Raw genomic sequence first — 14,336 nt, forward strand, 5'->3', positions numbered from 1 at the left:
GGAAGAAAACAAGGTATGTGTAGATACTTGTTTGTAAAATGACTGAATATAATTTTATATGTTTAGGAACAGTGATTTCCTCAGGCAATTTCTTTTTCTTTTTTTTTTAAATTTTTTAAAAAATATTTTATTTATTGATTTTTAGAGAGAGGGGAGAGAGAGAGAGAGAGAGAAGGGGGAGGAGCAGGAAGCATCAACTCCTATATGTGCCTTGACCAGGCAAGCCCAAGGTTTCGAACCGGCAACCTCAGTGTTCCAGGTCGATGCTTTATCCCACTGCACCACCACAGGTCAGGCCTCGGGCAATTTCTTGTAAGGATTGAGGCTCTCCAGATTGCATGTTACCTCGTGGAGAAGAAATGTGTTGAGAAGGATGGATTAGTTATATTTTCTTTTTCTTCTTCCTTTTGCTTACTTCTGATTTATTTTTCCTCGTCACAGAAATTGTCTAAGGATGAGATGAGGAAAAGGGAAGTGGCTAAGCAGCAACGGATTGTCAATCCTTGTCATAGTGGAAGAGGGAAGGCAACTTCAAGATGGGTAGAGAGTTGAGAATACCTCTAAAAACATTAGGCATTTTTGTTTCTTTTTCCTTATATAGGATTGGACAGATGGAAAGTTGAGCTTTTATTTTTTAAAAAAGGTTTTTTTTAAGTGTTTATTGATTTTAGTGAGAGAAAAAGAGAGAGAGAACATCAGTCTGTTTCTGTATGTGCTCTGACCAGGGATTGAATGGGCGACCTCTGTGCTTCAGGATGGTGCTCTGACTGAGCTATCCAAGCAGTGCTTACATTTTTATATATTGATTTTAGAGTGAGTGGGGAGAGAGAGAAACATTGATTTGTTCCACTTATTTATGCATTTATCAGTTTTATTTTAGAGAGAGAGAAAGGGAGAGAGATGAGAAGCATCAACTTGTATTTGTGGCACTTTAATTGTTCATTGATTGCTTCTCATAGGTGCCTTGACCGGGGGGGTGGAGGGGGGCCCAAGCTGAGCCAGTGGCTCCTTGCTGAAGCCAGTGACCGTGGTATCATGTTGATGATGTCATGCTCAAGCCAGCGATCCTACACTCAAGCTGGCGGCCTCTGGGTTTTGAACATGGGACCTCAGCTTCCCAGGTTGACGCTCTGTCCGCTGTGCCACCACTGGGCAGGTCTTGTATGTTGGTTGATTCTTGTATGTGCCCTGTCTGGGGATTGAACTCGCAACCCGGGTGTGTCAGGACGATACTAACCAACTGAGCTACTGGGTCAAGGCTTAAATTTGGGCTTTTCTAACTTGAGGATTGCCTCTAAAATGTTTCTCATTGTTTATATCAGGAGAGGATATATTTATGTTCTGTATGTTATTTAAAAGTTAGAAAACTTTGTGTTAAGGAAAAATTTCCATAAAAATAGTTAATAATAGATTTGATATAAAAATTTTTTTGATTACTAAAAATTTGCTTTTATTAAAATCTGCCTGATAGCTAAAGAACTACCATAGGAAGTTTGTTGAAGACATAAAAAGAAACAAAAAAGAATTCTTCAGTACTCTAAGGTAGCAAAAAAATGAGGTTTGATACTTAAAAAGTTAGTTTTTATTATTGCATACACTTGCATAAAGATTAGTGATGGGTTGATTTTTGTGGTTGTATCAGTTTTGAAAATGGAAGGATTTTACAAACAGACTAATCAAATATGTTATGTCCATATGCCTGCAGTTATCTTCTCTGACTTTTCACTTAGAAATCTTTAATGTTCTTTGCCTTAGTTGTGGGAGAGTAAACTGATGCAGTCTAGGGCTGTAGACGGATTTCACTCGGAAGAGCAGCAGCTTTTATTGCAAGTCCAGCAGCAGCACCAGAGCCAGCAGCAGCAGCAGCACCACCACCACCAGCAAGCCCCGCCGCAGCCGGCCATGCCTCAGCAGGCGCAGACGCAGCAGGTGCTCATTCCCGCCTCGCAGCAGGGTGAGCCTGGCCACTTTCCCTGCTCACCGCTTGGCAGTGAGCTTGGTCGTTTTCAGAGAAGAGAAATCCTCTGGGGCTTTTCTTTCTATTAGTTGAGGAGGATATATGTATTAACTAATTTGATTAACATGTAGATCCTATTTGTATAGTAATAAATAATTCATTAATTGAAACCCTAACATACTTATATATTATATGTATGTTAATACTTCTTTTGAGAAAGCTACATAATGGTGATTTTCTGAAATAAGTCAGATCCATAAATGTTTATTTACTAAGGGTTTCGATGTTTTATGCAGTAAAATCATTATCTGCTTTCTTTATGAAACGGATTTGTTCCATCAAAGATATATTTGTGTTTAGTCTTTATAAATATATAGGTATCTTAACTATTGGAGGATTTTTGTAACTATACTTTGGCAATCTAAAATTCAGTTCCATAGTAATTTGTATAAGTCTAAATTGAATTAGAGTTCTTTTAAGTGAAGAGTAGTATACCGGTATAATATATCTTAATTTATATTACTTGATTTAAAGGTAAGAAAAAACAAGTAGATACTTAAAGTCTGTGTCCATACTGCTTTATACTCTGTAAATCATTTTAAAGATTTTGTTTCATGGAAACCTTACAAAGGCTTTGTGAAGTAGCTCTTAAAACATTTCAAAGCCGAGAAATATCTGGGCCCTAAAAAGATTAAAAAGCTTGCTTCATTATACATATAGTAAGCATTTGTTATCATGACAGACATCCAGAGTAGTCCTCCATTATAACATTTGGCTTTCTGCAGTTTCACTTACCTTCGGGCAACTGTGGTTCGAAAGAATTAAATGGAAAATTCCAGAAATAAGTAATTCACAAGTCTTAAATTGTGTGCTACTGTGAGTATCATGATGACAACTAGAGCTGTCCTGCTTTGTCCTGTCTGGGACGTGAAGCATTCCTCTGTCCAGTGATCCATGCTCTATAATATATATGCTGGATACGTAGTAGCCCTCTTCAGTTATCAGATCGTATCCCCGAAGACGAGGGTGCACTGCTGTATTCGGTTATAAAACTTCCTGGGCATTCGAGTTTTGTAAATCTTGTTACTGAAGAAAGGAATGACAATAAATGGAAAGATTATTTTAAAGTAACTGTTTAGTTACCTGTTTGCCTCATTTGAGAGTGTATCGATGGCAATGCATAGGAGAAATGTCTATTTGGATTATTATACTGTATATCAAATAAGATTTCTAATATTCTATACTTTGTGTCAGATAATCTTATCTTTTTCATCTGTTTTGATGACTGTTCCTCCTGTTGCCTTCAGGCTTGGCACTAGGATTTTAGGTCATCATACATTAAAATGTGATTTTCTTCACTCAGAGAATGTTAGGGTAATGGGATTATCTGTTCATTCTCTGAAATTTGCGGGATCAAACAGTTTCTTTTACACTTACGTAATGTTGCGTTATTTTTGATTGGTATTTTTTAAGGTCGATGGAAGTAATTAAGATTCTGTCAACAACTGTCAAATTGAGAGAAAAGGGCTATGTAGATGTAAAAACTACCGTAGTTTTAACTTTTTGAGCTCACTCTTAATGGGTTAATAACTCATCCCAACAGTAATGTTTTGTCAATAAAATTATTCTAAGTTTGCAAGACAGTTTCCAGTTGAATGCACATAAATACATATGTTTAAGGTGATAGGTATCCTGCTACTTCTTGTCCCCAGGTTCCTTTGAGTCATCAGGTATTGTTACTCATCTTTTTTTTTTTTAATTGATGTTTTCCAGCAGAAGATATTATCGCAGTTGTTATTTATTATGGAAATTTATAGCATTTTGAGATAACAGGTGGTTGAGAGCAACTGAATGGAGAAAATGTGGAAAGCATAAAAGAGTTTTCAGCATTGTCTAGCATTCTGGGGATTATGAACCAGCCTCATGGTTCCTTGTTTGCATGTGTGCTTTTGTTTTAATAGCTGCAGCTCCGCAAGTTATTGTTCCTGATTCTAAGCTGATACAGCATATGAATGCATCAAACATGGTAAGATTCAAAACATAGCACTGTTTGGCTCAACGTATTCTAACCCAAATTGTGATCCTGTTTAGGTAGATTTTACATTAGCAAAGTTTATTTCAAAGCTTGAGCAAAATGGCTATTTTATTTGGTTTCCTAAATACTGGATTTAGAAGCAAATCTAAAGGTTAACTTGATACTTAGAGATTGAAGTTCATAAAATTGTACAATTTTCTGTTGAAAATACTAGAAGAATAATACTTTGTGGGAGCTATTTCAATCTCTGAGCTTTTTGGAAAAGAGGTTTAGGGGACCTGCCAACCATATTATGCCAAGTATTGTTCATTTGCAAAAGATCCTTTAAGATCCATTAATTGCAAGAGGTAAGGATGCTAAGAATTAAAAACTTAAAAAAAAATTTTAAGTAGTTCAAGGTAACTATTTTTAAGATCAAACATTAAAAAAATTTTGCCAAATTTTAACAATAGTATATAGCCTAATAACTTTTATTACAATATATAAATCGCTACTTTAAAATGCATTTTAACCAGTTGTATTTATTGTACATTAGACTTGAGATATTTCTGAGGGATATCTACTGACCTTCATAGGTAGTCAAGCTTTCTTTTTTTTTTTTTTTAAAGATTTTATTTATTCATTTTAGAGAGGAGAGAGAGAGAGAGAGAAAGAAAGGGGGGGAGGAGCAGGAAGCATCAACTCCCACATGTGCTTTGACAAGGAGAGCCCAGGGCCTTGAGCTGGAGACCTCAGCATTTCAGGTCAACACTTGATCCACTGCGCCACCACAGGTCAGGCGTTAGTCAAATTTTCTTATTTTACTTAGGACATATAATATTTCCCATCAGATGTAGTATGGTAGAACAGTAAAATTGAAAGAAGCTTTCAGAACCTTAGAAAATATTTGCCTATATTCTTAAAGATAAAAACAAACAACAAAAAACAGTAGGATAGTTGTTCTAGCCCTTTCTCATAGCCCTGTGCTGATTAAAATATATTGACTTTTAGTGGTATCTCAGCTCTGACATTTTTTTTCTAATTCAGCCAGATTTTTATGTAAAGGTAAGAATCATTATTTTTAAAAAGATCTTTTAATCTAGTGTTAGCAATGAGATATTTTTTCAGATCCAGTTTTGTGTCCCCCCCCCCCCCCCCCCCCCCCGAAGCTGGAAACGGGGAGGTAGTCAGACAGACTCCCGCATGCGCCCGACCGGGATCCACCGGGCATGCCCACCAGGGGGCGATGTTCTGCCCCTCTGGGGCGTCGCTCTGTTGCATCCAGAGCCATTCTAGCGCCTGAGGCAGAGGCCACAGAGCCATCCCCAGCGCCCGGGCCAACTTTGCTCCAATGGAGCCTTGGCTGCAGGAGGGGAAGAGAGAGACAGAGAGGAAGGAGAGGGGGAGGGGTAGAGAAACAGATGGCCGCTTCTCCTGTGTGCCCTAGCCGGGAATCGAGCCTGGGACTTCTGCACGCCAGGCCGACACTCTACTGCTGAGCCAACCAGCCAGGGCCCCAGTTTTTTTTTTGTTTTTTTTTTTAACGAAAAAGCAGCATTTTTAAAAAATCACTCTATTTGCTGAGTAATGAGTAGTGAGCCTCAGAGCTCATTTGTGATTTATAAACCAGATGGGAAGCAAGGCTCACCTACTAGACTTCTTTATATATACCAGCCTTACAAATTATAGCTTGGCAGAATTGCAGAGTTTACATGGTAGTAGAAACTGCAATTTTAAAATTCATGAAAACTCAGGGATCTCTTATTTGTACTTTCAGTTCAAGTTGTTGGAATCAGTTCTTCTGTATGAAAATCATAAAATCCTGTGCCTAGTATTTCTCACAAGAATTTTTATTATGCAGAAAAAAATTTATTTCAAGTCTAAGGCCTCACATTCCTTTTTTTATTTTTATTTTTTTGTATTTTTCTGAAGTTGGAAACGGGGAGGCAGACAGACTCCTGCATGCGCCTGACCGAGATCCACCCGGCATGCCCACCAGGGGGCGATGCTCTGCCCTTCTGGGGCGTCGCTCTGTTGCAACCAGAGCCATTCTAGCACCTGAGGCAGAGGCCATAGAGCCATCCCCAGCGCCCGGGCCAACCTTGCTCCAATGGAGCCTTGGCTGCAGGAGGGGAAGAGAGAGACAGAGAGGAAGGAGAGGGGGAGGGGTGCAGAAGCAGATGGGCGCTTCTCCTGTGTGCCCTGGCCGGGAATTGAACCCGGGACTCCTGCATGCCAGGGGGACACTCCACCACTGAGCCAATCAGCCAGGGCCTCACATTCCTTTTTAACCTTCACCCTTAAAAAACAAAGTCTCGTCTGACTGGTAGTGGTGCAGTGGGTTGAACGTCAGCCCTGGATGCTGGGAGCCCAATTTGAAACCCCAAGGTCTTGAGAGAACAGGCTTGCCGGTTTGAGTGCAAGGTCACCAGAATGAGCGTGGGCTCAACACCACGAGATCCCAAGACCGCTGGCTTGAACCCACAGGTCTAAGTCTCTGGCTTGAGCCCAGGGTTGCTGGCTTGAGCAAGGGGTCACTGGTTTGGCTTGAGTCTGCCCCCGGTCAGGCATGTATGAGAAGCACCCATGATTTGATGCTTCCCATCTCCCTGCGCTGCCACCCCCATCTCTCTCTCTTTTCATCTCTCTGTCTTTCAAAATAAATAAATAAATGACTTAAAAAATGTCTTACTGTAGGGTTCATATTGCAGTTGGTACTATTGAGACAATTTCCTAGAGAATAACTTGTGTCATTTTAAAACAGAAATTTGTTAAAATCACTTTCAGTAGGCCCATTTAATTTTGAATGACTATACGTGTTGTGAGAGAGAATGTGTTAAATTTTTTTAAAGTGATTTTTGGTGAGAGGAAAGGAGAGAGAGAGAGAAACTTAGAAACTCCAATTTGTTGTTCTACTTATTCATGCCGTAGTTCGTTGATCCTTGTATGTGCCTTGACTGGGGCTCTAACCTGCAACCTCAGCATGTAGGGATGACACTCAAACCAGAACCAACGAAGCTACTCGCCCAGGGCCGAGAATGTATTTAAAGAGACCTGGGTAAAATCGGTGGCCTGTCTCTTACTGATTTGTTACGTCTGCTTGATTCTAAAGAGCATGTGTGTTTAGCAGATCAGAGGTCAGAAACTGAAATCAGGATTAGCATTTATGTGTATTTCAGCATTTTGCTTGATGTCTTCAGTGTTTGCTCCATGTATTTTGCATGTTCTAAAACAATCAGTATAAGCTCTTTAGAAAAGTTTTTTTGAGTTTTTGTTTGCGTTATCATTTCTGGTTTAAAGATATTCATTAAAATAGTTTTGATTTTTTTTAATAGCTCTCTCTGCTTTGTAAAGGAACATAAATAAAAATCATGTGATTTCATAAATACATGGGGTAGTGTTATGAGGCAGAAGGCTATTTCAGGGAACTCAGAGAACAGGACTTACATCAGACCAGCTTTGCAAGTTTTTCTTTTTTAATAAAATGATTGCTGTACTGCAGTTATTATGGTAGGGTTATTTCATAAAATACTAGAAGAAATTTTCAGTAGACATTAATAAAAGATGGTTTCTGTACGGTACATCACTCAACAAATACTTATTAATAGCCACTTGAATGTGCAGAGGTGTGTGCAGGTGGTGGTTATGCCATATGCTTTATAGAAACTACTCAGTTTCCCTGTAAAAAGATATATTCATCTTATAAAATATGAATTATAGGTAATTAATATTTCTAAATAATATTTCTCTGCAATAAGTGATTGTTAATATGTTCCTGAAACATAGGTTACCTTTCATTTGCCTATATAGGCTAGATTTATTTGAAATGGGATAGTTGGGTATCTTGCATTTCATAAAGAGAGCCTGGAGGGCTATAGATGGATTCTGGGACTGGTGGGAATTTCAGGCTTAAGATGTCATAGTTACTGAGGTCTACCAAATGGTAACAAGAAGCATATTTTCTTGGAAAGCTGTACCTAGAGTTTGTATAGAATAGATAGTGGGTGCATTATTAACCTACTTGAGTTAATTTTCCAAGTTTTGTTCATTTCTGCATTAGCATCTTCTAGGCAGTTTGTTATTTCTTCAAGCTTATTCAAATAGAGGTGTTTCTTTAAAATGTCTAGGTTGGACTGAGTTTTATGAAGACTTGGTACCTTAAAATGATTGACGGGGTAGGGGAAAAACTACCTATATATACACAATAGTTATAGTGAGATACATGTAAATGCTTTGAGCACAAGATTAAAAACATTAAGAATTTGGTGTAAGGCTCTGGCCGGTTTGCTCAGTGGGTAGAGCTTCAGCCTGGTGTATGGAAGTTCCAGGTTCAATCCCCCCCAGTCAGAGCACACATGAGACGCGACCATCTGCTTCTCTTCCCCTTCCTCTCCCCCTTCTCTCTCTCTTTCCCTCTTGTAGCCAGTGGCCTGATTGGTTTGAGCATCTGCTCCAGACACTGAGGATAGCTTGGTGGTTTTGAGCATCGGCCCCAAATGGGCTTTGCCAGGTGGATCCCAGTCAGGGCGTGTGTGGGAGTCTGTCTCTATCTCCCCCACCCCCCCACTTAAAAAAAAACATGCCATTCTTCTGGAGGAACGGGAGAAGTCTCCTGGAGCAGGAAAATCAAGAATTAACTCGGGATTTAAATTTAGAATTCAATCCCATGTATAATTTTGTAATTAAATGTCAGGTACTATGTTTTAAAGTGTAGAAATTAAAGTTTGTGAGTTCTTCTAAGTTCTTAAGGTATTTATATATTAATAAAACTATTAATGTGTTTTACCTGGTATAACGCCAGGATTGTCACCTTATGGCATCTTAGAATTGCCAGCTACACTCCAGATGCAGTCTTCTGATATCAAGTTTTCTGTAGAGATTTCTTGATTCTAATATAAGATTAAAATATTAAGATTTCTAAAATAAAGATATTTCTAATTTTGCCTCAACTATATTAATGTACAATAAGGTTTGGGAGTAAGGAATCAGAGTAGGAAAGGAAATAATGGAATGGATGTTTTGTATATTGTACGGCTTTATTAGTGTGGCTGAGATTTTTCCTTGGAAAAATTCTCCAGGGAAAAACATTCTCCAGGGAAAAACAAACCAATTATGTTATTCTACTTAATTGCCTGAAATAATTAGGTAGGATATTTAGGCTAGGTGGTCTTTATTGTACCATTTTATAATTAGAACTTTTCATTGTTGTATATAATAAACGGTAAACTTCAAATGCTGTGAAAATATAGCAAAGATAAACTGAGGTCCTGTTAATGCATATAGATGGTGTTGAGTTTTTTCTTTGTTTTTTCAGAGTGCGGCTGCTACTGCTGCTACCTTGGCACTCCCCGCAGGTGTGACTCCTGTTCAACAGATATTAACAAATTCAGGTAATTAGAAATAATATAAACATCATATATGCGTAACTAAGAAAATTGTATCTAGCCTTTGTTTTTGTCTTCATTGAAAGTTATAAAATCTTATCATTTCTTTTACCATTTAGCTTAGGTTATTAAGATTTTCGAGGGCTATAGCACTTTAAGCTGTAATCATTTTTGAGGGTGCAGAAGAAAGGATGAGAATTGCACTTGAGCTTTTGATCCATGAATTAAAATTCTGTTATTGAAAGAAGTATGATTATATAGCAGTGCTTATTTACCTAGTTTTTTGATGAATGCTTTTAACCTTCAGATTAGTTAAACTTGAGTCGTTTGAACTAATTTGTGGTTATCAAACTGAATGCTTAATCCTTTTAGGATTTTAAGAGCAAGTTTGTTGCATTCTATTTTACATAGTATGTCTATGCAGACTGACAAAAATTACTGGGATTTTTGGCATCATGTTTGAGAATTTATATGGATTTTAAGTATTTTCTCTATAATCTTAATTATATAATTTGTTATTTTAATTTCTAAATTTGTGAAGCACAAACTTCACAAATCTTGCTACATTTTAATAAAATATAATTGTTCACTTTTTAATTCAAGATTCTGAGTCATTTAAAAGAACATTCAAGGATTTAGCTTTATATGTATAAGCTGGTTATACCATTAATGTTATGTGGCAGTGATAATTGATTTAGCAAACTTTTATTGTTTTTAAACAATTTTGAGGCTAAGTACAATAGAATTTTGCTTCAAGATATTAATGAACTATTATTATTATACTTTCATTTCTTTAAAGCTTTAAAAATGAACAGCCCCTGAAATATCTTATCTGATGTTAGCTCTCTTGTGAGTCCTAACATGTTAGCTAAGATAATATAATATATAAGCCTTTAATCAACTCTCATAATCTGTTATTAAAACTTTGTTGGGAGAGAGCTTTGTAAGAATGACAAATAAAAAAAAATAAAACATTTTAAGCAATTTGTACATGGATGGAAGTCAGAAAAGTGAAGGATTATAGTTACTCTGTATGGATAACAGCCTTTAAAACTTTATGGGAGACTTTTACTCGATAATTTCTATGGCCTTTGGTGGGTAGACATTCACTATGAATTCATTTATTTGAGATGGTAACTGCTACAGTGGTAACTTGGAGTACATACTTTTTGCTTTAGGCCAGCTTCTTCAAGTGGTCAGAGCAGCCAACGGTGCTCAGTATATCTTTCAGCCTCAGCAGTCGGTGGTTCTGCAACCACAGGTCATACCACAAATGCAGCCTGGTGGAGTACAGGCTCCCGTTATACAGCAGGTAAGAGAGTCTTACATTATGATCAGCAGGGGGCTCTTTCTTCTGTATGAATTCTCTGGCTGGTTCCTTTCCCTTTTTTCATGGCCTTTATCTGTGTAAGTTCTTAGATCCTGCTCCAGTACTACATGCCCGTCATTCCAAATGCTTGTATAACTCACAATTAATTTATGTGCAGTATGTTTAAGACTAAATTGATGTTATCCCTACTCCCCACTCTCCATCCAGCCTCCTGAGCGAGCTAGTCAGCACTCATTCAGTAAGCATTTACTGTGTGGCTACATAATGGATTTCTGCAAGGGACTGGAGATTTAGGTGTGAACATGATAGCTTTCTGTATTTTCTGGAAGGAGGTGTGTGCAATCCTCCCTTTTCCTTGCCTCCAATGTCAGAAGTATCAAAAGTCCTACCAGTTCTTCCTTATAGTTCTTTTTTTCCGACTGTAGTTTTCTCAGAATCTTGACATTTTTTTAGTTCATGCTCATAATTTCTCACTTAAAACATGGTATTGCCCTTTTAATCAGTATCCAATCTTTTACCCTCCTAACCTGACTCTGCTATTTTATATTTATAGTCATTCTAAAAAAACCTTAAAACCTTTTAGTGACTTTCCATTGACTATTGGGAAAAATTCAAAACTTCTCAGCATAGTTTATAAGATTTTTTTTTTCATTTCTTCAGGTTTATTTTTTTGCCATACTTCATGTTGTTAACCTGCTTCATTTGCTGTTTAGATCAAAGTTAACAAATCACCTATTTGTGTGCATGGTATTACTGTGAGGACACAGATGAGAGGAAAGTGGTTATTTTGTTGAGGAATTTAGGTACTTTGTAAAAGAGACATAATTACATAATGTCAGTATAATAGAATGATGCTAGAAGTAGTATCAGAGGGAGCATTAAACCAGCCTCTTCATAGCTTTCCAAATTTGGTCCTGCTGTTACTTCTGGGTTTCACTTGACGTTATTCTTCTATTTAGAGTGCCGCCTTCGGCCTTCCTTCCTGCAATGCCCTCTGTTCCCACCAAACAAACCAAACACAAAAGCCTGGCTAATCTCCCAGAGATACTCAATATTACCTGTTGGGAAGGCTTCCCTGACCATGCCTCGTTCCTCAAGCTGAATTTAGTAATCTGTCCTTTGTTCCCATCACACCATAGCATACTTCTATTACATCTCTGTCTTTTGAGTTATTTCTTTGTCTGTTGCACCACTAATATATAAACTTCTTAAGGGAAATAATATCTCACTATTTTTGCATTCCTTGAACCTAATGACAAGTAGTTGCCATTTAGTGCTTTTTTTTTAATCACTAGGCATTATCTGATTTTAATTAACTATATAGTTATAAATATGTTCATTATAACATAATACAGTATTTGTTAATGGTTTTTTTTTTTTTTTAAGTTATAGTTTACTTTAGAATCCTAGAATGCAGAAGTTGGAAGGAATTTTAGAAATCATCTGACCTGGTGGTTCTCAGCTGTGTTTGCGTGATTAGAATCACCTGGGGATCTTTAAGATGAAAAGATTTCAGCTCACCCTATTTAAATCAGAATATTAGGAGTAGAGTCTACATATCAGTATTTTCAAGCTACCACGTGACTACTATTTGTAGCCAGTGTTGAAAGTCACTGATCCTAGTCTAATAAGCGATTAAAGCCAAGAGAGCCAGTGGTTTTTAACTGCTGGTCCAGGGACCGCTGCCAGTCCACCAGAAATTTTGTGCCGGTCCGTGAAAACAGTTAACCACTCTGCTATTGAATAAAGATTTTGAAGTCTATAATCGTTGGGTCTCGAATCTCCATACAACATCATGGTGATTAACTCCTTGGTAGACTGACCTGAAATTTCTGACAGACTGGCATTGGTCCCCAGACTAGCACTGGAAAACCACTGGGTTAAACAATTTGCCTCTGATACATTTGTATCTGTGATCTTATATAAAACTAGACCTTAGAAGTTCAGATATTTCTGTGTAGTTTTTCATAGAGAGGCAGTGTAGGGAAGCATAATAAGAGCAGAAGTAGAAAGCCTAGATTTAAATTTTGATTTTTGTTGACTACAAACTTAGAAAGTTACTAAACCTCTCCATACATCAAAAAAATAAACTGCCTGACCTGTGGTGGCGCAGTGGATAAAGCATTGACCTGGAATGCTGAGGTCGCTGGTTCGAAACCCCAGGCTTGCCTGGTCAAGGCACATATGGAAGTTGATGCTTCCTGCTCCTCCCCCTGTTCTCTTTGTCTCTTTCCTCTCTCTCTCTCCTTTCTCTTTCTAATAAAAATGAATTAAAAAAAATAAACTAACTTGTGTAATTCTTGGCCTGGACTCTGGCACATCCATAGCAAGTACTTGACAAATGAAGCAGTTATCTTCAGAAAATCTGTTTTCCTTAGGAATTTAAATGGTACAGTGGAAATTCAGTGGATCAGTACACTATTTAAACCATTTCTTTGTGCTCTGGTCATTTTAACTATGAGATCTAGCCATTTCTGGTGATTTTTCAGCATTTGGGCCTGTATCTGTGTACCAAGCAATGCAACTGAGCTACTTGATCCTTTTAACTAGTTCCTGATATTTGGTCTTCTTTTGCCTTAGGTACTAGCCCCTCTTCCTGGAGGGATTTCATCACAGACAGGTGTCATTATCCAGCCTCAGCAAATCTTATTTACAGGAAATAAGACGCAAGTTATACCTACGACAGTGGCTGCACCTACAGCGGCCCAAGCACAGATCACTGCAGCGGGCCAGCAGCAGCCCCAGGCCCAGCCTGCGCAGCAGCAGGCTCCGTTGGTGTTGCAGGTTGATGGAACTGGGGATACATCCTCTGAAGAAGATGAAGATGAGGAAGAAGACTATGATGATGACGAGGAGGAAGACAAAGAGAAAGATGGAGCTGAAGATGGGCAGGTAGAAGAGGTATGCTTCTAGTACAAGACTTGAAATGAGAAGTTTTCAATAGTTTCTTTTACTTGGTGACAACCTTGAATTATATCCTAATTTTTCAGGGGCTGTTAGGGTGCTGTACAAAAAAAGTTTTAAATATAAAGTTAGATTGTTCTAAATTCGGTAAGGTTTTTAGATTGTTCTGGTTGCATCGATCTTTATTGTTCTATATAGTTGTTAATAAAAATGAATACATACCAAATAAAGTTGTATTTATTGAGGTGATGGAAACAATGCAAGTAATTATAATTTTTTGGCTTATACATTCATGATTTGGCTTAAACATAAGACATTGGTTGAAGAGATAGATGTGGTTAATCTTTTGTAATAATTTTAAAAGGTTGGTAACATTTGAAGAGATGACACTCGAGAAAAAGGCTAAATGTGACAGAATTTTGCTTTAGAACCTCCATTTGGTCCCTATTCCATACTGTGTCCTTCAATAACCTTATCTACTCTTCCTATCTACCCTCAGTTGCGCATCCTTCCTTATTTATTAGTTATACATTAGAAACACAAATCTTTGTTTTTCTCAGTTACTTCAAAATACTTGTCTTACAATTTTAATTGATTACCTTTTGCAGCCTAAGATATCATTCTCTTGCTTATCTCAGTACATAATTCTTCTAAAGTATCTAAGTAATGTTTTTAAATACTATTTTTATTAAATATTGAATAGATACAAATGAATAAAAAATATTTTAAAATAGAAACACCTCAGTG

At 37.5% G+C, this 14,336-nt stretch overlaps 1 protein-coding gene and 1 non-coding gene across 2 annotated transcripts in view; both read left to right on the forward strand.

Annotated features, from left to right (window-relative positions):
- GTF2A1 (general transcription factor IIA subunit 1) overlaps positions 1-14,336 on the forward strand; it is a 44,956-nt gene that overhangs the window by 14,729 nt on the left and 15,891 nt on the right. The window contains exons 3-7 of the mRNA XM_066274858.1: positions 1,756-1,954; positions 3,919-3,983; positions 9,286-9,361; positions 10,534-10,667; positions 13,266-13,586. Of these exons, the coding sequence (XP_066130955.1) occupies positions 1,756-1,954; positions 3,919-3,983; positions 9,286-9,361; positions 10,534-10,667; positions 13,266-13,586 (795 nt within the window). The remainder of the gene's footprint in view (positions 1-1,755; positions 1,955-3,918; positions 3,984-9,285; positions 9,362-10,533; positions 10,668-13,265; positions 13,587-14,336) is intronic.
- On the forward strand, positions 3,237-3,380 carry LOC136336706 (small nucleolar RNA SNORA79). Its single transcript, XR_010731534.1, has one exon. It is a non-coding gene; the product is annotated as a small nucleolar RNA SNORA79 (small nucleolar RNA).

The sequence above is a fragment of the Saccopteryx bilineata genome, chromosome 4 (assembly GCF_036850765.1).
Source record: "Saccopteryx bilineata isolate mSacBil1 chromosome 4, mSacBil1_pri_phased_curated, whole genome shotgun sequence".
In the NCBI taxonomy this organism is placed as follows: domain Eukaryota; kingdom Metazoa; phylum Chordata; class Mammalia; order Chiroptera; family Emballonuridae; genus Saccopteryx; species Saccopteryx bilineata.